The 25,819-nt window shown below is 46.4% G+C and overlaps 1 protein-coding gene across 3 annotated transcripts in view; it reads left to right on the top strand.

Annotated features, from left to right (window-relative positions):
- TRIO (trio Rho guanine nucleotide exchange factor) overlaps positions 1-25,819 on the top strand; it is an 855,771-nt gene that overhangs the window by 291,425 nt on the left and 538,527 nt on the right. For all 3 annotated transcript variants that reach the window (XM_082259530.1, XM_082259529.1, XM_082259531.1), the window contains exons 23-24: positions 12,032-12,147; positions 17,165-17,231. In XM_082259530.1, coding sequence (XP_082115656.1) covers positions 12,032-12,147; positions 17,165-17,231 — 183 coding nt within the window. The remainder of the gene's footprint in view (positions 1-12,031; positions 12,148-17,164; positions 17,232-25,819) is intronic.

Genomic DNA, 25,819 nt, shown 5'->3' with positions numbered 1-25,819 from the left:
CTCCCTAGTACTGGGGGCTTTGTTATTGGGAACGCCCGCTGCGCTGTCTTAAGCTCATCCAATGTTAAAGGGGCCTCTAGGGTATCTCGGGCTGCACTTGATAGAGATGGCAAGTGGATGGAGTTGAGAAAGTCCAATAAGGACGACTCCTGGTATAAAACCTTGCTGCTGTAAAAACTTTGGTAAAAGTGTCAGAAACTGATGAGATATCAGGGGTAGTATTAACTAAGATATTAGCTGAATTTCTAAATTCTGTCACATGGGTCAGTGGTTTCTGGGATATTATTACCGTTGCTAATAGGTGTCCTGTATTTTCCCCCTGCTCAAAATAGGCTTGATGTTAGGTCTAGACGACTGATCTCCATAGTTAGCTTATGTTCCCATATTCCTGGAGTTTTTCCTAATTTTAGCGATCTGTGATATGAGAACCCACAGCACAGACTAACAACTGGTTTATTAATCTTTAGATACTCTTGTAATGCATGGATAACCACCTCCCCAAAGGAAGTATAATTACCCAATATGGGTTGACCTTCTACAGTGTACAACAGGTGGGAGTTTGAAGGGACAGAGTGAGTAATATTGGAGAGTGATCTGAGATCCCACTGGCTTCTTAGGAGGTACCTATTACCCAAGACAATATGGAAGGAGATCCGAATGCTAAATCAATTCTAGCTAAAACCATATGGGTTTTAGAAAAGCAGGAGAAATGCCTTTCTCTCGGGTGCGACAACCTCCATATATCCAGCAGTCCTATTTCTCTGAGATATCGAGCAAATGAGGGTATTTCATTAGAAACACTAGCATCGTTTGAGTTAAATTTGTCTAGAGAGGGATCCAGATAGTTTTTAAAGTCCCCAACTAGTAACGATGAAACCTGTGGTTTATCGGAGACAAACAACAAAAAAATCTTGCAACACAATTGGAATATATAGATGGGGAATGTATAGGTTAACCAATATACAAGGCTTCCTATAAAGGGTACAATATAGGATAGCCAATATACAAGGCTTCCTATAAAAGGGTACAATATAGGAAAACCCATCGCCCCGCTGGATTAGTCTGAGCCTGTCTGCCGGCGAAATCAATCCTATTGGCTATCAAGAGTGAAACTTTTCTGGAGTATGATGAATACATAGAGTGGAATTGTGTGCCATATTGTGCACGTTTCAAATAGTGTAGTGTATCAATATGGAGATTCGGTTCTTGCAGACAGACTGTTGATGGAGACAATCATTTGTGGGTAGTAAATATGGCCTGTCTTTTAACAGGATTACTGAGGCCCCGGTACATTGGACAAGCAGTCAAACTACCCATATATAGTGGATAGATAAAAATAGTAGACATGAGATACAGTTCCTAATAGAATCCAAACCCAGTTCATAGTTAGATATTTAGTCTGGTTGAAAAAAGACCATCTGGCTCAACCAAAAAAAATACAAAAAAAATACAGTAAAGAAAACTCAACACTACAATTCCATATACACAATCCTATACCCGCAGTTGATCCAGAGGAAGGCGAAAAACCCCAGCAAAGCATGATCCAATTTGCTACAGCAGGGGAAAAAAATTCCTTCCTGATCCCCCGAGAGGCAGTCAGATATTCCCTGGATCAACTTTATCTATAAATATTGGTACCCAGTTATATTATGTACACCTAGGAAAGAATCCAGGTCTTTTTTAAAGCAATCTAGTGAGCTGGGCAGAACCACCTCTGGAGGGAGTCTATTCCACGTTTTAACAGCTCTTAGGGTGAAGAAACCTTTCCGTATTTGGAGACTAAATCTGTTTTCCTCTAGACGTGCCCCCTTGTCCTCTGACCTTAAAGTGAATAACTCCAAGTTCACTATATGGACCACTTATGCATTTATACATGTTGGTCATATCCCCCCTTAATCCCCTCTTCTCAAGAGAGAATACATTCAGTTCCTCTGTTTCCTCATAGCTGAGCTCCTCCATGCCTCTTATCAGTTTGGTTGCCCTTCTCTGCACTGTCCCCAGTTCCCCGATATCCTTTTTGAGAACTGGTGCCCAAAACTGAACTGCATATTCCAGATGAGATCTTACTAATTATTTGTACAGGGGAAAAAATATATCACTCTCTCTGGAGAGCATGCCTCTGTTAATACAAGAAAGGATTTGATTGCTTTGGAAACCGCAGCTTGGCATTGCATGCTTTTATTAAGCTTAGGATCTACCAGAACACCCAGATACTTCTCCACTATAGATTCCCCCAGTTCCACTCCCCCTAGTATGTATGATGCATGCATATTCTTAGCCCCCAAGTGAATAACTTTACATTTATCAACACTAAACCTCATTTGCCACATAGTTGCCCAAAACAGTGCATTGAGGTTGGCTTGTAAATTGGACACATCCTGTAAGGAAGTTATTCCACTGCAAAGCTTGGTGTCATCTGCAAAGACTGAAATGGTACTTTTAATCCCAGACCCTATATCATTTATAAAGATATTAAAAAGTAAGGGTCTCAACACTGAGCCGTGGGGTACACCCCTGAAAACCTTAGACCATTCAGAATAAGAATCATTAACCACTACTCTCTGAATTCTATCTTTTAGCCAATTTTCTATCCATTTACAAACTGATCTTTCCAAGCCTGTAGACTTTACCTTACACATTAGCTGTGTGTGGGGAACTGTGTCAAATGCTTTTGCAAAATCCAAGTATACTAAATCCACAGCCACCCCCCCTGTCAAAGGTTTTACGTACTGCCTCATAAAAAAGAAATCGGGTTTGTTTGACAACTTCTTTCTTTTATGAATCCATGCTGTCTGTTGCTTAAAATATTAAACTCTCCAGTATCTTCCTGACTATAGAAGTTTTAACTAACAGGTCTATAGTTACTTGACAACGACTTTGATCCTTTTTTAAATATAGGCACCACATTGGCCCTACGCCAATCCAGTGGTACTATTCAAGTCCCTAAATACGAGTCCCTAAAAATGAGAAACAAAGGCTTTGAAATTACAGCGCTCAATTACTTCAGGATGCGTGGATGGATGCCATCTGGTCCAGGTGCTTTAGCTACCTTTATTCTGTCTAAATATTTCTAGACCATATCACTTTTGAGCCATTGTGGGTCATTTGGGGCTTTGTCAATACCATCCTCGTTATGGTCATGAGCTCCCCCATGCTCCTTTGTATACACAGAGCTGAAGAAGGTATTCAATAAATTTTCCTTTTCTTTGTCCCCAGTCACCCACTCCTGATTATTTTGTAAAGGGCCTACATGCTCAGATCTAACCTTTTTACTATTAATATATTTGAAGGATTTTTTGCAATCTGTCGTTCATTTTGAATTTTTGCATCCTTGATTTCCTTTTTACATATTCTGTATATTCCGCTACATATTCAATGATCGTGTTCCTTCACTTTTTATATTTTTTTAAAAGCTCTTTGCCTATTATTTATAGCTTTTTTAACTTTGGCTGTGAGCCACATAGGTTTTATTTTTAGCCTTTTAAACTTATTGCCTATGGGAATATACTTTGCAGTGAGTTTGCATACAGTCTTTTTAAAAAATTCCCATTTCTGTTCATCTATGCCAATATTCCCTCCCAGTCTAAGTCCTGGAGAGCAGCCCTCATCCTTGGAAAATTTGCTCTCTTAAAGTTACGCATCAGGCATCTTCAGAAACAGTCTGCAAACAAGAGGGAGACATTGAATGTCCTAATTCCATCAATGAGGGGCACAGCAGAGTGACTGTACTGGTAAATAAAGTATCTGGAGAAAATGAGACCTCAGAGCGGTGCAAGAAAAAGGTCTGAGCATAACAAACAATAAATAAAACAAGAAAAAAGTTAAAGTTGGAAGAAAAAATTAAACATGCTCCATACAGGAGCTACTACCATGATGGTCATGTAACCTAAATTATGGCAATACGAGTGTCGGCAGGTGACACTCTCCAAGATCCGTGTGGCTAGAGCAATGAATGCTGTATGCATTCAACATAAACCAAAACAAAAGTGGCAACAGCTCTTCCTTTTGGAGTGTAGAAAATAAATGGCAATATTGGCTTCGTATGCCATTTCAGTAGATCCACATACAGGCAAGTTTGGGAGGACATAAGTAATGTTAACGCAGTGGAGCGTGTATCAAAGTAATGCGTGGTGCCCTTTGCCACCACCCGAAGCTTGGCAAGATATAAAGTGGAGTATGACGGAGACCAAGGCTGGACTTCTACTGAAAAGTCCAGAAAGAAGGAGATCCTGGAACCATCAGCAATGATGTCTGGCCATTGATGAGCTTTTTACTGGTTTATGTCAGTGTTTGTAATTTTAGCAGCTTCATCAGGAAGGGTCACCAGCCAGCGGAGGTCAGGCCGGAACTCTGAGCCCTCTCTACTACAATGATGGATGAAGAGCAGTCTGCCTCAAAAATCTTTCAGCCAGTGTTCTATAAAATCCACAGGGTGTTTCCCCTCCACACGCTCTGGCAGACCCACTATGCGCACAGTTTTTCTATGGAGCCTGTTTTTAAGGTCCTCCAACCAGGCCTCATGGGTAGTAGGTTGTTTTTGCTTGGTCTTAGAGGCTTGCACAAGAGGGGTAACTGTGTCCTCAATAGAGCTGATCCTCTCTTCTGCAGTGGTAACTCTCTCACTAAAGTTCCTCATTTCTTGTCTAAATAAAGTAATATCTTAGAGAGAGAGAGTAGGTTCAGTCTGTGATTTAGGAATAGCCCAACTTGCAGCAGGGTCAGAAACTCCTGGGTTACTTACTGCGCCATAACATTGTACCTGCGTTGCTGCCTCTTCCTCCCAGGCTGGAGAGCTGGCATGCTGGGTTGTAGATTTTGTTGCCAGCTGCTCAGATCTGTGGCTTGGGCTGATGCACCGGAATCTTTCGCTGGTGTCCAGGAGAAACATTCATGGTGAGCCTCTGTGTCCTGCAGCTTCTCTTTCACTGAGCACTGCGGAGAGGCCCTGACGCCAGGGTCCTGTGGTCCAGTTCTGATGCTCACATGCCCATTGTAGCTGTTTTTGGCTGTGGGTCAGCATAGGCACCCAGACTGGTCTGCAGCTGCACAGCCCCATATGCAACAAACTGAAATCCACGGTGTGTCCTGACACCTTTCTATGACAACCAGTATTAACATTTTCTCTTACGTCCTCCGACAGTCGCTACCCACTCATTCAGTCTTCACCAATGGGTATTGACTTCATATCCATAGGAGCAAGCTAGGCATAAGACTTGTTAAAAACAAAGTAATCTACATAGACACACCTATGGGGCTGTCCCACTGGTCCAATACCCCCTGCTATCAGCATTCCCAACTCAGTTTGTCTTCTGCCTAGTTAAGGAGTAAGATAGGCTTCCCTGTGCTGGGGCTACAGTCTCAGCCTTCTTCTATTTTATGATTTTATTTTCTGCAAATGTGTTTTTCTTTGCACTACTAGCTGTTTATTTGTCAGCATTTAGTAAGTTGGATCTTCGGATGAAGATGGCGTTGCGGAGCTGGGAGTCGCACTGGTCGTCCTGGTATCCCAGGACAGAGGTCCTTATGGAACCCCAGCCCGCCATCGAGCGTTTAGCAGGCTATGCGTACGCCCTGGCCTCGCAAACGTTGTGTCCCTGTCCTCAGGGATGAAAGCCCGCAAGGTGGCCACCTCGCCTGGACGTCTCACCCACGGTTCCGTGCGTTGCTAGCGTCCTGCGTTTTTTGGCTGACGGCACCCCGCAATCTGGGATGGGAGGTTTCCCGTCGATGTGAGGCACCCCACGCCATCGGGTACGGTAAGTACATTGTGTGTGAGGCCTCTGTCTGGGGCTGGCAGTCCTGTGTGTCTGTGGTATCCCCTAATGCTTGTGCGTTTTTGGGGTTCCCTTTCTCCTGGTCCCTGCGGGGGCTCTAACACAGGTAGCTCGCTATGTGGGGGTGTTTTGTGGGGGTCCCTCTCCTGGTGTTTGTGGAGGTGCAGACACGGGTGGCGACCGCTGCAGGGTTAAAAACCGCCGGTCTGCCATTTTAGGTGTGGGCAGCATGCTGGCTTCACTGTGGGCGCTTCTACAGCGTTGTGCGTAGTGTGTTTTGGCGCCTTACGGCGCCATCTTGTATATTGCACTGTGTTTTCTTCTGAGCACATGTCGGCAGACATTTTCCCGAAGCCTCCCATTACTTTCTATGGGCAATCATGTTTCCTTAGTCTGAAGTCCTAGTTCAGCCTCCTGCGGTGACATCATTTCCTTGTTCTATACAGAGGAGATCGGCGGGCGTGTGGTAACACTTGTGGGGTCTGTCTTGCTGTTTTTTTTGAGGGAATACCTTCTTGCTGTCAGCTTATTCCTGTTTTGGGGGTCTGCTTGCAGAATCCTTAATAGCGGTGTACTGCGGGGGATCGCGATGCGCCTAACTGATTGCCGACTGCCGCACGACTATTTACGTCGGCAGTCAGCCCCTCATAGGCAAAGTGACGTAGGGCTACGTCGCTAGCCTGTAAGGCTCTAGGGAGCGAGCGCACGCCGCCGAAGGCGCGCTCACGGACCCCCCCCCCGCGCGTGTGTCCGGCGGACCCGCGAACGTCCGTTAAACCGTAAGAAAGGCAGGCAGCTAATGTAAACAAAGCCGCCTGTCATTCTTCCCTGTATAAGAATGGAGATCAGACAGTTCTACTATGTAGGACCATTGATCTCTGTTCTTATACTAGTAGCCACAGCCAATCACAGTTAGAAACACGCCCCTAGGACACACTTAACCCCTCCCACTCCAAAACAGTTGACTCCTTCACTGCCAGTGTCATTTTTACAGTAACAGTGCATATGTATAGCACTGATTACTGCAGTAATGTCACTGGTAACCCCAAAAGTGTCAAAAATGTCAGTCAAGGGTCCGATCTGTCCGCCGCAATGTCGCAGTCCCGCAAAAAAAATCGCAGATCGTCGCCATTACTCGTTAAAAAAAAAACAACAAAAATGACAAAAATCTTTCCCTTTGTTAGTAAACGCGATAACTTTTGCACAAACCAATCAAAATACGCTTTTTGCGATTTTTTTTTTTTTTTTTACCAAACATATTTTGCATAAAACAAATTGGCTGAAAATGTTAAAAAATTTAGATTTTTACAATTTTTTTGGGGAATTTCATATAAAAAAATGTGAAAAATATTGTTATTTTTGCAAAATACCACCAAAAGAAAGCTCTGTTTGTGGGAAAAAAAGGACGTCAAATTCATTTAGTTACAGCGTCGCACGACCGCGCAGTTGTCCATTAAAGTCACGCAGTGCTGAATCGCAAAATAGGCCCTGGTCAGGAAGGGGGTAAAATCATCCGGGGCTTAAGTGGTTAAAGGGCCAGTACCTTGGGAGAAAAAAAAAAGTTTTTTATTATGGAGTCCCAGGATAGCAAATTTCCCCCAGCTTTGGTGGATGATTCAGGTTCTGCTGAATCTTCTGCTCTGACTGCCGCACTTGCGACTTTAGCGTCCAAGGTGCATCTTTTGATGTCTGAACGGGATACTAGAAAAAGGCCTAGGGTCTCTTTCTTCTGATTCTGAATCTGACATGGATGCCGTAGATAGTGTACCCCTTGAGGGGTCTCGCTCTTCTCAGTCTGAGGGGGAGGCGGAGGATGCAGGGGTGGATGACTCCCCCCCCCCCCCCCCCGGGACAGCCGAGGGCCGCGCAGCTATGGATGCGCTGATCCTTGCCGTTAAGGAAACACTACATTTAGAGGATGAGCCAATCCTGCGGGAAAAGGGTCCTCTTTTGGTATCCACAGATCCCGTAAGGCTGTGCAGGTTTTTCCTTGCCCCGCTGAGTTCCACGAAACTGTGAATGAACAATGGCGTAACTTGAAGCGCACTTTTGTGGTGCCGAAGAAGTTTCAACTTCTCTACCCCTTTGCGTCTCCTACAGATTTGCGCTGGCCTGTGGCTCCCAAAGTGGATCACACTGTGGCCAGATTGAACAGGGCCACTCTGGTACCCACGAGGATTCTCCGGTGTTAGGGATCCTACGGATAGGAGGCTGGAATCTCTTGCCCGACATTCCTACATGGTGGCGGGTTCCATGCTGAAACCTATTTTTGCCTCTGTCATGGTGGCTCAAGCCGTGGCGGATTGGACCAAGGTGCTCAGTACCCTCGTGGCTGATTCGGCCCCCCCTACTACCTTGGAGATGGCGGACCAGATTTATCAAGGGGTCATGTATTTGTGCGATGAGGCCTTGAACGAGGCCCCGTTGGCTGCACGCTTATCTAGTGTCGCAGTGCTTAATCGCCGCTTGATTTGGTTGAAAAGCTGGTCGGCTGACCAGACTTCCAGGAAGACGGTGTCTGACATCCCTTATGCTGGGTCTCGTCTTTTTGGGGAATCCCTGGATGAATTGGTTAAAGGTGTCACGGGGGGCAAGAGCACTCTGTTGCCCCTGAATCCTAGGGATAAGTTCTTCCGCGGTAAGCGGGGCCCCTCCTTTAAACCAAATCAGGGGTCCTTTTGTGCCTTCAAGGCGCAGGACAAGGGAAAACAATTCAAGGGCCAGGGTCGCCAGAGAAAGCCCTGGGCGGGCAAGCAAAAAGCCGCCCAGGCTGGTACGGCGGCCCAGTCCACCACTGCCTGAAGGGGCGCCCTCACCCGTTTCAGGGGTGGGGGGACGTCTGCGCATTTTCCTCCAACCTTGGCTGCTCCGGATTCCGAACAGGTGGGTTCAGGAAATCATTCGATCAGGTTACAAGATCGAATTCCTTTCGCGACCAACGAACAGGTTCTTTCCCTCCAATCTTAATTTGACCCCAGATCGGCTGCAAGATCTTCATCTGGCGGTTCAGGATTTACTCGCCCAGGGTGTAATCGTCCCGGTGCCTCATCGGGACAGATTTCGGGGGTTTTACTCGAATCTGTTCACTGTGCCCAGAAAGGAGGGCATGGTGCGTCCAATTCTGGACTTAAAAGCTCTGAACCGCTTTGTGCGCGTTCAAAAATTCCGCATGGAGTCACTCCGCTCGGTGGTGGCCTCCCTGAGTCCGGGAGACTTCCTGGCTTCTATCGACCTAAAGGATCTGTATTCACACATCCCCATATTCGAGGGTTATCAGAGGTACCTCTGATTCGCTATCGCAGAGGAACACTGTCAGTTCGTGGCGTTGCTTTTCGGTCTCGCTTCAGCTCCAAGGGTGTTTACCAAAGTGTTGGCTCCTGTTCTGGGCTTGTTACGGGCACAGGGCTTTGCGGTCTTGGGATATCTGGACGATCTCCTGTTAAGGCCGAGTGCCAGTCAGAACCTGCTGCGCGATCTGTCCACTACTGTTCAGACGCTCCAGGAGTTCAGATGGACCATCAATGTCCAGACGTCGACCTTGTCTCCTTCGGTTCGTCTCCCATATTTGGGAATAGTCTTGGACTCCGCCCAAGTGAAGGTGTTTCTGCCGGAGGACAAGCTCTGGACCCTGCAGAGCGAGGTCTGATCCCTCAGGGACAGCGAATTCTCTTCACTCAGGACCTGTATGCGGTCCCTGGGATTAATGGTGTCAGCCTTCGAGGCGATACCGTTTGCACAGTTTCACACACGGTCTCTCCAGGCAGAGATACTGGCCAGATGGGACAGCTACCCTCAGTCCTTGGACCTGAGGGTGTCTCTGAGTCGCCAAACCAGATTGGATCTTCTGTGGTGGCTCCAGTCTCCGGCCGTAGTGGAGGGGAAGTCCTTCCGGCCGTTGCTGTGGACTATGATTACCACGGATGCCAGCCTGTCAAATGGCCGTCGAGCCTCCTTGGCGGCTACCGTTCCGAGACGATCTACTGTCGCAAGGACCGATCTTCCATCCTGCTTTACAGTCACTGGCTTTAACGGCATGGCTGTTGAAAGCCAGGTCCTGAGAGACAGGGGTCTCTCCTCTGAGGTCATTCCTACTTTGCTCAAGCCGAGGAAAGCCTCGTCTGGTAAGCTCTATTACCGTAATTGGAAGGCTTATTTTGCCTGGTGTGAATCCAGAGGCTTCCCTCCTCGTGCCTACTCAGTGGCGAGGGTGTTGGCCTTCTTGCAGACTGGTGTGGATCAGCGCTTGGCGTTGACCACGATTAAGGGCCAGCTGTCTGCTCTGGCCATCCTTTTTCAGTGCCCCTTGGCGTCTAACTCTTTGATTCGCACCTTTATTCAATGTGTGTGTCACTTGGCCCCTCCTCGGAGGGAGCCTCTACCTCCTTGGGACTTGAACTTAGTTCTGTCCGTCTTACAACGTCCTCCCTTTGAAAACATCAGGGAAATTTCTTTGCCTCTGCTGTCAAAAAAAGTTGCTTTTTTAGTAGCGATCACTTCAGCACGCAGAGTGTCAGAATTGGCGCCTTTGTCTTGCCGCTCCCCTTACCTGGTGGTTCATAGGGATAAGGTGGTCTTGCGACCCAACCAGTCCTTCCTTCCAAAGGTGGTTTCTGATTTTCACCTTAATGAGGACATTGTTTTGCCTTTGCTTTGTGCGAATCCTAAGGAGTTTGCATTGCATTCCCTGGATGTTGTCAGGGCGATCAGGGTTTACCTGTCCTCCGCTGAATCCTTTCGGAAGTCGGATTCTCTTTTTGTCCTTCCTGAGGGACCTCGGAAGGGTATGGCTGCGTCTGTGGCGACCATTTCAAAATGGATCAGACAGACGATTGTACAGGCCTGTTCGATTAAGGAATGGGTACCGCCCTTCCCTGTCAAGGCGCACTCTACCAGAGCGGTGAGTGCGTCCTGGGCCTTCCGACATCAGGCTTCGGTGGCCCAGGTGTGCAAGGCTGCGACTTGGTCGTCAGTGCACACCTTTTCAAAGTTCTAGAAACTTGTTCTGGCATCGGCAGATGCCTCCTTTGGCCGCAAAGTTCTGTGTGCGGCAGTGCCTTGATGGGGTCAGGTCGTTGCCTGCCCCTGTCTGTTGGGGGTTGTTGTTTTCTCCCTCTTTAGTTATTTGCTTCCTGGGTTGTTGCTCCTGTTGAGCTTTCTGTTGCCTAGAGGATTACCTTGCTGTTCATGTAAGGTTCCTTTCTCTGACGTGGGTGCTGCGTTGCCTTTATGACGGTCAGGTTTCCCACCCCTCATGTCTACACTGCTTTGGGACATCCCATTGGTGAAGACTGAATTTGTGGGCGGCGACTGTCGGAGAACGTAAGAGAAAACTGAATTTTTGTAAATTCTTACCATAAAATTCCTTTCTCTGAGTCCTCCGACAGTCGCCGCCCCCGCCCCTCTATTGGGGTTCTTGTGGACTTAACTGCTTGCTACGAAACTGAGTTGGGAATGCTGATTGCAGGGGGTATTGGATCAGTGGGACAGCCCGATAGGTGACCTAAGTCTTATGCCTAGCTTGCTCCTATGGATATGAAGTCAATACCCATTGGTGAAAACTGAATGAGTGGGTGGCGACTGTCGGAGGACTCAGAGAAAGGAATTTTACGGTAAGATTTTACAAAAATTACGTTTTTAGCAACTCGAGCTACACCCTCTGAATCCATAATGGCACCTGCCAAGGGTGTCCTTTGCACTCCGGTTATATATTCTGACCGAGCATTTGGCTGTGGCTATCTGCAATAATCCTGAAATTAAGGGAAAAGAGGTGGGATTCGGCCAGTGGCTGTCCATGACCCTGCTGCTGGTTCGCCGGTTTTCCTTTCTTGGATATTTTTAAAAAAATTTTTTGTAGTTCCTGTCCGCTGCAGACCAGGAACGTCTCACAAGAGCTGCAGTTTTGTAGTTCCTCTAACCCATTTGTCTATCCATTACAGTTTTGTTCTTATGCTTGCCCATTTTGTTCTGCTTTCAACACCTCCACTTTGGGACAGCATGTTCAATTTGCTGTCTAATATTTCCACTCACTTTCCAGATGCCATTGTGAAGAGAAAATCAATGTTCTTCACTTTACCTTTCAGTGGCCATAATGTTATGGCTGAATGATGTACACCTCAATGATGTACGATGTTAGGGACCACAAAACCAAAGATGTGCCTGCATTCTCAAATATAATTATGGAATTATTACTGACTAAAGCACATTAATCAGCTGTTACAGCATGGTGTATGTAATTGTATGTCCTTTTTTACTTGCAGAGTAAGAGTTTGCAGTTAGACATTATTCCTGGTGGTACACCAGGATGCGAAGTAAAGCTTCGTGAAGCTACACATGAACTCAATGAGGAAAAGAGAAAATCTGCTCGTAGGAAAGAGTAAGTGCAAACACAAAACTCTGATCTCATCCATAATGAACAGGTCTTTTTTTTTTTTCTGTAACTATTGTGCATTGTTAAAGGCCTTCTTTAATTTAAAAAGTTTAACATTGAAGTAATTTGGCACCTTTTCTTTTTCTTTGCAACATTCTCTTGCATTCTCCTAAATATAATATAATCTGTCATAGAAGGGCTGAAATGACCAAGATAATTCTTCAATACTTGAAATAAGGTCTTTCTTTAAATATATCTTTAACCCCAAAACGACGGAGGGTAAATGCCGGAACACAGTTTTGCAACCTTAACATGTATTCGTAAAAATGTACATATTTTTGGAACCACTTGAAGTATCCAGGTAAATTATACCTTTTTTTCCCCCAGGAGAAAAAGGGCTTTCATTTATTAGTAAATGGTGATGAATGTCGCCTGATTTTTTTTTTTTTTTTTTTTTTATCATCAGTGGATAACTGATGCAAAATAGTAAAAAAAAAAAAAAAATGTTTTTCTTTCATTGATGTACACCGCTCCAGAATCTTCTTGACCATTGGGCTATGCTGCCCCCTACAGGAGTAGGACACTAGGCAGGAAGAAGCTTTACCAAACCTATGGGGCAGTCCCAGGGCGTATACTCACACTTCCTGCCATAGAGATTGTTTTTTTCTGCCTAGTCAGGAATAAAGACCTAGTTCCTTGCTGGGATCTCTCGTCCTAGCATTTTTTTTCTTTTTTATTCTACTTTTTTTCCTCTTTTATTTTCTGTTCCTGTGAGAACTACAATCAACTGCTGGACTGGGCGACAGGCTGCATATTCTAGAGCCTTACGGTCTCCCCAGTCCAGCGAGCGCGTGCAGGCCTCAGCTGCATGCTAGGTCAGCCGCTACATAGCCCCACTGGATGGGGGCTTGCCTACATGTTAAATGTCTCGCGAGGAAGCATACGACCTGGTCGTGGTCTGAGTAGCAGCGTTCCTCCTGGCCGACAGCACCCCCATTCCGGTGGAGAGGTGACCTGTCGGGATCGGTGTCCACTTGGTTCCAGGGTATGGTAAGTAGTTGTTCCCCCCTCTTTCCCTTGAGGGTTTTGGGGTGGACGTGCGCCAGGTTGTCCTCCTTCTCCCCAGCCCCTCTAGGATCATCGTGGGTCTTCCGTACCCCCTCACCCCCCCCCCTTCCTGAAGGTTGTGAGCTGGCTTTTGCCATGTGCTTTGAAAGGGGGCATCCTTTGGGGCTGCTAACGGGTTTTCTCTGGGTGCACACTCTGGGCTACAACAGGGTCCTTCCTCACCCTGGGGGTTAGTGACCTGGGCAGGGGTGTCTTAAGGGAATCCCGTCTGTTATGTTGGTCTAGGGAAGTGGCCGAAAATTTAGGCCATGGCCATATGCTATTTTGGGAGGCCCCAGTGAGGGTAGCTGTTGTCACCACCCTCTCCACCGTTGTTTCTGGGCGGTCGGCTCCGGCGGTCTTTGCCAGGGATTTAGGCCGGGGATTGCCTTGCGGCTAAGTGGGCGCCTCCAGGGGTTGGGGGTGGGCGGCCCCCCGGTGAGTGTCCTGTAGCCACCCGCCTCCCCATGGATGGGATCTGTGTGGCTGGGCCTCCACCTAAATTTAGGCTGCGGCCAGCTTGGTGCCTTCCCTGTGGGGTGGGGGGGGGGGGCACTGTGGGGGTGGTTACCTTTGTTTGATGACATCATGTGGCCATTTTTCATAGGACACCCCCCTTTAGCACTGCGGACCCTCTGGGTACCTTGCCTCATGTCCCCATCACGACGGACGGCCCCCTATAAGGTGTCCATTTTTTTTTCATGCGGGCCTCTATGGAGGGGCTCGGAGGGCGAACCCCATTTTTATTTTTTTCGCTGGGTTCAGTAGGTGGCCCTTTAGTGGGCCCTTGGTCGGCGTTCCCCTTGCGGGATCGCAGTCGGCAACCCTCACCTGCTTGTTTTGTGTCTATGCAACAATCCTGATTATGTTTCAGGGTGAGCTTATATGTAGCGACCCACTGGGTCTGCATCCACGCACTTCGATTGCTCTGATAGTGAGGATTCCTCTTCTACTGCAGCCATGCGTGCAACAGCACTGGTGGATGCACTGAATCGGAGGATGCAGCTGCTGCTGCGTCGCAGGTGCCGGTCCCTTTTGGTACCCGCAGCTCCCCAAAAGCAGCAAAAGGTGTCCCCTTTTTCCGCCTACTTGACAAAATTGACAGTGACCTAAACGCATTATGTCGGTGCCTGAGCATTTTTGCTAGACAGTATCCCTTTGAGGAGTCCCCGTTAAACCACTTCCCGCCCACCCTATAGGCAATTGATGGCGGGAAGGTGGTTACATTATCCTGACCGGACGTCATATGACGGCGCCAGGATAATGCGCTCTGACACACCGCATCTCCGATGTCGGTAAATAGCCTACTGACGTAGGCTCTTTACCATGGGACCAGCTGTGTCCAATCACAGCTGGTCACATAGTGAACAGGAAGAGCCGTTGATCGGCTTTCCTCAGTTCGTGCCCTACAGGCACGAGTAAAGGAGAGCCGATCTGCGGCTCTCCTGACAGGTGGGGGGTCTGTGCTGGTTATCAGAGCATTGATTACCAGTGCAGACCCTTGGGGTGGGGGGGGGTGCCATTAGAACCACCAGGGATGGCCACCCATGACCCTAGGGATGCCCACCATGGCCACCAGGGATGGCAATCAGGGCTCAGGGAGCCTGCCAGTGGTGCCCTCCCCATCAGTGCTGCACCCCAACCATCTATCAGTGCTGCCCACCAGTGCCCATCATTCCCATCTATTAGTGCCACCTACCAGTGCCCATTATTGCCTACCAGTGCCGCCCATCATTGCCGATCAATGCCGCCTATCAGTGCCCATCAGTGCCACCTATCAGTGCCCACCAATGCTGCATATCAGTGCTACCTATCAGTGCCCAATATTAGTGCCACCCCATCAGTGCTCATCAGTGCAGGAAAAAACCTCCCATTTACAAAATTTTATAACATAAACAAAAAACTTTTTTTTTTTTTTTTTTCAAACTTTTCGGTCTTTTTTTATTTGTGTAGCAAAAAAGAAAAATCCTTGTGGTGATCAAAAACCACCAAAAGAATGCTCTATTTGTGGGAAAAAAAATTACATGCATTTTGTGTAGGTACAGTGTTGCATGACCGTGCAATTGTCATTCAAAATGCGACAGCGCTAAAAGCTAAAAATTGGCCTGGGCAGGAAGGGGGTGAAAGTTCCCTGTATTGAAGTGGTTAAACCACTTTCCGACCAGCCGCCACAGTTATACGGCGGCAGGTTCCCGCGAATCCCCGTACCTTTGCGGCGGTTCCTGGGGGTGTGCGGCCGCGATTGCTGCCGGGCACCCACGATCGTAAACACAACAGACCGTTGTTCTCTCCGCTATTAACGCAGAGCTCCTGTGTTCCTCCTATTTAGGAGCACAGGTCTCTGTATTGATTTCACAAGCCCATCCCCCCTCCCCCCTTTCTAGGCTGTACGTGACAGCAGTGGTTCTTCGACTCATGACATGGCTGAAATGCTGGTCTGCGGACCAGTCTTCCAAGACAGCCTTATCTGTTCTCCCATTTTTGGGGGATCGCCTGTTTGGATCTTCCTGGATGATATCCTTAAGGCTCTTACAGGAGGGAAGAGTACTCTTCCACAGGCTGCCAGGGGCAAAGATAAGACGGGCGGTGGTGCAGGCCTATTCCATCAAGGGTTGGGTTCCTGTTTGTATGTCGGCGCTTAGTGCCTTTAGGGCCTTCCGCCATCAGGCGTCAGTGGTGCAGGTTGGCAAGGCGGCCACCTGGTCGTCTGTGCACACTTTAACAAAATTGTATACAATTGATGTGCTGGTATCTGTGGATGCTGCTTTTGGCCGCAATGTTTTGCAGGCTGCTGTTTGAGAGGATTAATCCTCTTTGAGGGTGTACGTTTTTTTCAGGTGAGCTCCAGTTGTTTCTGGTTAAGTTGCATGTTTCCTGGTTGGCTAGGTTTAGCCTTTTTGGGATTTTTTTTCTGCTGTGTTTTTTTCCACCCTCATATTTGACACTGCTTTGGGACATCCCAATGGTCAAGAAGGTTCTGGAGCTGTGTCCGTCAATGAACAAAAGTGAAAATTGGATTTTTTTGTTACCCTAAAATCCTTTTCTCTAATGTTCATTGACGGACACAGCACCCACCCCTCTATTAAGTTAGGTTATTTTTCTTCTGACACTACTTGCAACTAAACTGAATGCATGTGGCAGGAAGTGGGAGTTTACCCCCTGGGACTGCCCCATAGGCATGGTAAAGCTTTTTCCTTCCTATTGTCCTACTGCTGTAGGGGGCAGCATAACCCAATGGTCAAGAAGATTCTGGAGCTGTGTCCGTCAATGAACATCAGAGAAAAGGATTTTACAGTAAGACAAAAATCCAATTTTTTTATTACCTTAACCTACCACCAAAAGAAACCTAAAATAAATACTCTAGCTCCTGATGATTGCAGTGATACCACATATGTTTGTGTTTTTTCCAATTTGCACTCGTAGTAGGGCATAGGATCAATAGGTCTTTTTTTTTTTTTTTTTTTAATCCTACCTAAAACACACTGACACTGATACCTAAAAAGAAAAATGCCTTTAAATCTTGCCTAAAATACACTGTCCCTGACCTAAATCAATCCCTGACCTAGCAAATTTACACGGTTATACAAGCTGTACACTCACTACTTTACATTGTAGCAAAGTGTCATTTCTTCAGTGTTGTCACATGAAAAGCTATAATAAAATATTTACAAAAATGTGAGGGGTGTACTCACTTTTGTGAGATACTGTATGTGCCCCCACAGAATTAAGGCCCAGTTCCGTGAGGCCGCATATATGCGTATGCTCGGCAGAAATGGTTTAAATGTTGCTAGGATAGTATTAATAAACAGAAAACAATTCCAATAATTGCATGTGTAGATTATTTTTGTTAAAAACGTATTCACTGAATAGTGGAGATATTCTATGTATTATAATTTTTATTTATTTATTTTTAAAGGTATATTATGGCTGAACTTATTCAAACAGAAAAGACCTATGTAAGAGATCTGCGGGAATGTTTGGATGTAAGTTTTATGTGTCTTATTTAAAGGCCTTATACCCATTATATTTGTTACAAAATAAATCAATGCATTTAAATCTAGTAGTGTTTACAGTTTCGAGAAATTGTTTATAGACGCCTTGTAATTTAGGCTCGGTTTCCACTGCTGCGGCTACAGAGTCGCGCTACTTCTAGCGCGACTCTGTAGTGTTCACTTGTTCGCGGCTTTCAGTGAGACTTGTCCCTCATTAAAGAGGGAAGTCTCACTGAAGTCGGCCCAAAAGTAGTGCACAAACTACTTTTCAAGTCGCTGCAGTGAAAACGGGCCAAATAGAAATGAATGGCTATTGACTTGCTGTGTGACTTGACATGTCAAGTCGCACAGCAAGTCGCAATAGTGGAAACCGAGTCTTACTGAGTTTTTACTATTGACCAGTAAGTATGTGACCGTAAGGCCTCTTGCATACGATATTCCTGTTTGAGCCAACAAGATATAAAAGTAGGCGCTGGTTAGTGATGTCAAACAACAAAAAAACAACAATATTGTTGTATCACTCCTGTTTGAGCATTTACTTTTTCATCTGTTTTTTTTTTTTTTTTTGTATGTATTTTCGTGCATATGTGTCCGTGCATTTTTGCGCAAATGCGCAGAAACGTATTCTCACTCTTGTTATGCACATTTTGTAAATGTCCATTTGCGCACATTTATCGCGCATATTTGCGTGCATGAGACGTAAATTACTGACCAAAAATGCAGATTTTTCTATTTTGTTTTTATTGAAGAATGCACGGTGCTTGTTTACCTGCCTGTGTGCATAGGCAGATTTCAATTAATGGGCTGTATTTTAGCTCAATTATAAAAGGTGTACTGAGCTTTTTCAAGCTGCAGTGTGCAAGAGGCCTTATTGTGTCATCATAAATTATGATGCAAACGTTTACAATTCACACTTTTGTTGTAAAAACTAAACACATTGAAGGGAAAAGTATACCAACTTCTAGAATAAATATATTTTTATCCACTTCATTCCAAAGGTTTCTCTATTTTTCTTGCAACTGTAAGTGCCTGAAATTTGTATTTATATTCCCTATATACCAGGGTTTAGGAGACCAGGAGGGAAAACAATGTCAGACAGTCAGATAACAATAAATACTGCTCTGAACCTTGCATGTTTTTCTGAAACAGGAGTTTATCTACAGGATGGTAATGCACGAGAATCAGTTATTGTTAGTCAGCAGGCTGGTGGATACATTTTGGCTAAGCAATGCTTCTTTAAGGTTTATGTAAGAGAAGTGGTAGGGAGGTTGAGTACATTATGCATATTCCATGTGTTTTTCTCTTTACACATGCTGCAAGTAGAGAAAAATACCTGTAGATCCTGCCTGAAACTTTAACTTCTTGTTTGAATTGACAACTCTGCCTTTGCTGTACTAAAGCTAGAAGGGTTATCAGCCCTGCCAGAGTTCTCCCTTGCTGGACTACATCCGTCTTATGTTATTAACAGGGGAAGTTGTTGCACAGCAGGAGAGAGATAGTTAAGACTGCAACTTCAAACATGAGATTTTAGTGTAGTAGAGGACACGGTGTTGTTAGCTCAAACAGGAAGTTTGCCCCCCCCTCTCGTTTTCACCCCTCTCCCTAGCGGGGTTCCCCTATGTCAGTCGCCCTCACCTGCCCCTTGTCCCTTCCCCTTATTTACCCTTTTGGGAAGCATAGGTGTGTCTTTTTTTCAGGTGGGGGGCTGGGCCAGAGAGTAGTGGGTGTGTGTTGCTGACAGCCCCCCTTTGGGGGTGCCTGTACCTTGGGTGCTGCAGTGGGGGTCCCTGGGGGGTTTCCTCCTGGTGGATTCTTATTTCCCTGGGGTCCAGTGGGATCCCGGGTCCCGCACAGCGCCGCCATTTTGCCCTGGATGATCTTCACTGGCATCGGAGGCCATGTTTTGGGTTTCCCATTGTAAATAGTGGCGACCATTTTCTTGTAGTCCGAGTATGGTGATGTGCTGCGGGGGCCTCTAGTGTCAGCATCGGTGCTTCCTTTTCCTCTTTGATCGCAGTATGGCAGGCTGTTTGGCACTCTCCAGCTCTGGGGTGGTGAGTTCTAGTGGGTATACGATCCTACCTCTGCTATATACAGCGCTGCGGGTGCGCTGATTCTTGTGGTGCTCCAGCGGTGTGCAGGGGGTTCTTTTTTTTTAAGAAGAAAACTTTTTTTGTGCACGGCATGGCTCCGATTAACCATGGAGCCTCTGCAGCATGTATCACCACCTGACCCACTTTTTGAAGCTGGCCGCCATGACAGCAGCCCTACAGTCACTTGTAGCTAAGGTTGATATGGCACTGAAAAGGCAGCCTAGCAAGAAGCGCCAACCCCCCCCCCCCCCCCCGCCCTTCACAGATATCCTCTGCCTCCTCAGATTCTAGGTTGATTTGGTCCCTGCGGACGAGAGTCAAACCCACTGGGTCTGCGCAGTTGTGCAGCCCGAAACGCATGGTTGGAATACCTAAGCGTTTCGCTAGAAGATATCCCTCATGTCTCTCCTGAAGAAACAAACAGTTCCACAGTCGGTGGACTCTCAGGTTTCCAGGCTAAATAAGGGCACACTTTTGCCGATAAAGATTTCTCCATCCTTTAAGGATCCTGTGGACGAGAGCTGAGGCTCTGGTCCATTACCTTTTCACCGTGGCAGGTTCAATGTTGAGGCCGATATTTGCTATTACCTTGGTAACCCTTGGCCAGCAGGGTTTCTGTGACGGCGGTGATTCTTCAGTGCTTGATTTGGTTGAAGTACTGGTCAACCGACCAGGCTTCTAAAAAGGTGCTGACCCATCTAACTTTTGTAGGTGACCGCTTGTTCGGTGCCTCTATGGGAGAGATAATCAAGGGCCTTACGGGAGGTAAGTATACATTACTTACGCAGGTTTGTTAGGTTTAAGGAACCTCGTTGTAAATGTGGTCCTTTTTTCTCGGCTCACAAGCAACCCTTTCATCTGTCTGGATCGCAGGAAAAGGGTTTTAGATACACCCGTAACTTTGCGGGAGGCTCCAAGAGACCCTGGAATGGCAAGTCGAAAGGGGGCACTACCGGTTCTGCAGACAAGTCTTCCACAGCCTTAAGGGGCACCCTAACCCACATCTCAGGTGGAGGGACATCTTCGCCTTTTTCCGGAGCCGTGGACCTTGTTCATTCAGGACAAATGGGTCCACAAGTTGATTTGGTTCAGTTACAAGAATTGAGTTTCGGTCCTTGCCTCTGGCAAGGTTCTTTTCTTCCAAATTACGCCTGTCTCACGATCGGTTACAGGGCCTCTATGGGGCAGTGCAGGACCTGTTAGCACAAGGAGTCATTGTGCAGGTTCCAGAGTTGAACATTTTCAAGGTTTTTATTCAAATCTGTTAACAGTTCCCAGGAAGGAAGGCAAGGTTCGTCCGATCTGGGACCTCAAGGCTCTGAACTGTTTTGTGCGGGTTCAGAAATTTTGGATGGAGTCCATCCACACGGTAGAAGCTTGACATCATCAAGGGGATCTTCTGGCTTCTATCGATCTCAAGGACGCTTACCTTCATATTCCAATATATATATCGGGCATCAGCGGTTTCTTTGTTTTGCCATGGGAGAGGAGCACTATCCATTCGTTGGGTTACCCTTTGGTCTCGCCTCAACTCCTCGGGTGTTCACAAAGGTTTTGGCCCCAGTGCTGGCCGTGCTAAGGCAGAAGGGGATGGCGGTACTGGGTTACCTGGATGATCTGCTTCTACGTGCTGTAGAAGCCGACTTGGACATTACTGTACAAACTCTTTAGGAGTTTGGATGGACACTGAATTTTCAGAAATTGGCTTTGACTCCGTCCACCAAGCCGGACTACTTGGGTCTGACGCTGGATTCAGCATCGGCCCAGGTATTTCTTCCACAGGCAAAACTACTGAAGCTGCGTGATGTGATTTGGCTCCTGTTGTCCAATCGTCGGTCGTCACTCAGGACTTGCATGCAAGTGCTGGGTCTGATGGTTTTCACCTTCAAGGTGGTTCCCTTTGCTCAGTTCCATAACAGACCTCTGCGAAGAGAGATTCTGGGCAAATAGAAAAGGAACCGCTGTCGTTGGACGATCTAAACCTGTTGAGTCGGGGTACGAAAGAGTCTCTGATATGGCGGCGCTTCGCCTGGGAAAATCCTTTCTTCCCATGTATTGGACAGTGATTACCACAGATGCCAGTCTGTCCGGGTGGGGAGGTGTCTTGGTAGTGTACTCGGCCCAAGGTGTTTTGACTCGAGAGGAGTCTAGTCTGCCAATCAACATCCCGGAGATTCGAGCGATCAGGCTTTGTCGGTCTCAGTGAATGGATCATCTGCAGGGACGCTCTGTGAGGGTACAGTCGGACAATGCTATGGCTTTGGCATATGGCAATCATCAAGGGGGCACAAAGGGTGCCCTGGCGGTCCAGGAAGTGGCCAGTATCTTGAGGTGGGCAGAACTATATGTTCCAGCCCTCTGCTGTGCACATTCCGGGGGTAAAGAATTGGCAAGCGGACTATCTCAGTTGGTAGTTGGAGAATGGTCTCTTCATCCGGAGTTGTGCTTTCGGTGGGGGACCCCGATGTGGACCTGTTGGCCTCCTGTCTCAACAGGAAGGTACAGAGGTTTTGTGTCAAGGTCTCAGGATCCTCTGGCCGACGGTGCAGAAGCCTTGGTGGCCCCTTGGGGTCAGTATTTTCTGATTTACGCTTTTCCTCCAATTCAACTTCTGTCGAGACTGCTACGCAGAATCGAGGTAGAAGGGATTCCAGTCATTCTGGTGGCACCAGACTGGCCTCGCCAGTCTTTGTAGGCAGGCCTGGTAAGGCTGGTAGCAGATGTCCCTTGGAAACTTCCTCTCTGGAAGATCTTCTGTCTCAGGAACCAATCTTCAATCCTGTTTTATTGTTGCTGGCTTCAACGGCCTGGCTATTGAAAGCCAGGTGTTGAAGAACAGAGGGCTGTCGGAGTCTGTAATTCCTACTTTGTTAATAGCTAGGAAATCTACTTCCAGAAAAGTTTATCATAGAGTTTGGAAGACATACATTACTTGGTGTGAGTCCTGGGGGGGGGGGGGGGCGGGGGGTTCTCCCCGTTCCTTTTCTGTGTCTCCCCTGTTCTACAACTAGGTGTAGACCAATGTTTGGCTCTGGGCACCATCAAGGGCCAGATTTCCGCTTTGGTCATATTTTTCCAAAGGCCGTTGGCTACGAATTCCTTTGTTCACACTTTTGTGCAGGGAGTTTGCCATCTGGCTCCTCTGGTGGGATCTCAATTTGGTACTCTCTGTGCTTCAAAAGCCTCCTTTTGAAAACATTTGTGAACTCCCTCTGCTCACTCTGTGGCAGAAGCTGGCCTTTTTTGGTCGCTATTACTTCTGTATGTAGGGTGTCGGAGTTGACTGCATTGTCCTGTCGGTCACCTTACCTGGTGGTTCACAGGGACAAAGTGATGTTGCGACCCTGTCAGGCTTTCCCTCCTAAGGTGGTCTCGGGGTTTCATTTGTATGAAGATCTTGTGTTACCGTCCTTATGTCCTGAGCCTAAACATCTAAAAGAAATTGCTTTACATTCCTTGGATGTGCTCAGGGCGATTCGGGTGTACCTGGCAGTGACAGTGAAATTCGATTCTTCGTTTGTTCTTACGGGTGGAGCTCGTAAGGTGCAGGCCGCATTTGTTGCGACCATTTCCAGATGGATCAGGCAGATGGTGGTGCAGGCCTATTCTACTAAGGGTCAGGTTCCTCCTTTCCCTGTCAAGGTGCATTCTACGAGGGCGCTCAGTGCCTCCTTTGCCTTTCATCATCCGGCATCAGTGGTTTAGGTGTGCAAGGCAGCTATGTGGTCGTCCGTGTACACATTCACAAAGTTTTATAAGGTGAATGTACTTGCATCTTGGAATGCTGCTTTTGGCCGCAAAGTTTTGCAGGCTGCAGTTGCAGAGGTTCCCACCTTTTGAGGGTGTATTTTTTTTCTGGTGGTGTGCTCCAGTTGTTCCTGGTTGTGCTCCTATTTTACCTGCTTGGCTATGTTTAACCTTGTTGGGAATTCTATGTATTGCTGTGTGTTTCCCTCCGTCATGTTGATACTGCTTTGGGACATCCCAAGGGTCTACAAGACATGGAGCTGTGTCCATCAGTGAACGAAAGAGAAAACTGGATTTTTGTCTTACCGTAATATCCTTTTCTCTGAGGTTCACTGTCAGATACCACACCTGCCCCTGCCTAGTCCTATTCCTGAAGAGAGAGCAGCATAAGCCAAGGGTCTAGAAGACATATAGCTGTGTCGGTCAGTGAACCTCAGAGAAAAGGATTTTTGGGAAGACAAAAATCCATTTTCTTTTTTTTTTTTTTTTTTTAAGCATTGATCGCTCTATTGTTGTCACTGGTCCCCAAAAAGTGTCACTTAGTGTCGCAATGTCGCAGTCCCGCTTAAAATTGCTGATTGCCGCAAGTACTAGTAAAAACAATAAAAAAAATGCCATAAATCTATCCCATATTTTTTAGACGCTATAACTTTTGCGCAAACAATCAAAATACACTTATTAGGGGTTTTTTTTTAACAAAAATATGTAGCAGAATACACATTGGCCTCAATTGATGCCTGGATCTGTCCTAGAGGCCTGGTCTGCTTTCTGAGTCCCTGTATGCTTCGTGGGGCCGCCATTTTGTTGTAGCCTGTGTGTTCTATACACAACGGCCATGCTTGTGTAGTCCAGTGGCCATTTTGCTGTTGTTTTCCATTGAAAGTTGCAGCGGCAATGACAGTAGAGCCCTGTTGGTGGCGATTTCAGCAGTGGGAGCCCCTTCCTTTTTACAACTGAGAAAGCGTCCTAAACTTTTAGACTGGGGGAGACACCGAAGCCACATCGGCTATTTTTATTGTTTTGAAGTTATCCGTCTGACATGTACATGAATGTTGTGTGACTCCCAATACACACACACAAACTTCTTAACAGTTTTTCTCCATTTGTAAACGGCATGTGTTGTAATATGTGAATTGGGGAACTTTTGACTTTTAGAGTTGTGATAATGGCAAAGTCTAGGATTCAGGTAAAGCATGCACAAAGATTACATTGAAGTGTTTTCTGCATTTATTTACAGGGCTCCACAGAAGAAAAAAAAATGGGTTCATGACCTGCCCCGCGTTTTTTTTTTTTTTTTTATACCACCAGCAGCTTCCCTAGTTTAAGATATTCGATTTGGATGCACTTGCCTTCTTTGTTTCTCCAAAGCTATAAGTGTCGGGATCGGATCATAAGTGACTCGCCGGGAATTATTGGAGAAGACGGTGCAATTGCTCAAATATGAGACCAATGCAGAACTAGATTCCAGCTGTTTGGTGTGTTACATTAGCCTAACCTCTGTAATTATGCAGAGGTTTCTGTGGCTTAAAGTGATTGTAAATGATCACCTTGTAAAAAAAACCCATTCAGTTCAAAATACAAATAAAAGTCAAAACATTTGTGTATTGATTAAAACAAAACCACTATAAATATCTGTTTTTTCTTTTTTTTATAAGTGTTCACATTCCCTCTCTCCTCAGCTGTATAAGTGCTCGGGAGGGGGGAGAAGCAACAGTACACTGAGCTTCCCAGTGAATGGCTGTGCAGGTGAGGGGGGGAGGGGTGTCAGGACAAGTGTAATCATTGAAACAGAGCAGGTTGAGTTCCTAGCATAGCTATAAAACTGACCACGATGAGCTCTCATGCTTAGTGTGTTCAGTTTTTATTAGGAAAGCAGAGGGACTGACAGGAACACCAGTAATTTCACACAAAGCAAGCAATACAAAGAGGAAAGGAGACGTTTTCATACAAGTATATGGTACAGTTGGCACATATCAGGAATATGAAGCGTTGGACTAACAAACGTGTTAAATGCTGGTTGGTCAACCAAGAAAACCCTCAATATCAACAATTTAGTGGTACCTTGGATAAAATCATCAAGGGGTATGATGGGGACTCCTCTCACCAGTCTTAGAAACCCAGAACCTTTTATGCAAAATATCCTTTTCTGTGCCTAAGTAGTCCTTTCACTCTTGTAAGGCCACTTGTGCCCCTAAAACAGTGACCACCTGCCATAAGGTTTTAGAGCTGGTAGCCTTGACCTTCAAGGGTCCAACTTGTTTTACACAAGGATAAGGACTTTGTTTAAGCCTTTCGCCAACCTTTTTACTCAAACTGTCACTAAAGTCGATGAGTCTTTAAATATGCAACATATAAGAGGTTAGAGGCCCTCTTTAAGGCATCATCCTTGTTAGGAGCTGCTCTGCAGCCGGTGGTTAGTTTGTTGAGCCCTAAAGATCTGTACAAGTGTATGCTCTGTTCCATAGAATCACACACGGAGGATCTTGCTATTTGACAGCTTCAGGAAGATTTTCTGAGGATCCTGAGTTTTTTATTAGAAGCCTTGAAACATTCCTTATGGCAGCTTGCAAGGGTGAGCACCATGTCTGTCCGCATGAGCTCAAGTATTGGTTAGCAGAAGCAGAGCTTGTTTGAAAAAAAAAAAAGCAAATTTAGAGTGTCAGTGCTTCCTGAACTGTTTACCATCAAACCTATCTTTTATATTACTTCTCCAAGGTAGGCAGGTTTCTGTAGGCAGCA

Source organism: Pelophylax lessonae (genome assembly GCF_965119305.1).
Source record: "Pelophylax lessonae genome assembly, chromosome: 5".
NCBI classification, from domain to species: domain Eukaryota; kingdom Metazoa; phylum Chordata; class Amphibia; order Anura; family Ranidae; genus Pelophylax; species Pelophylax lessonae.
This window is presented reverse-complemented; position numbering and strand designations above follow the sequence as displayed.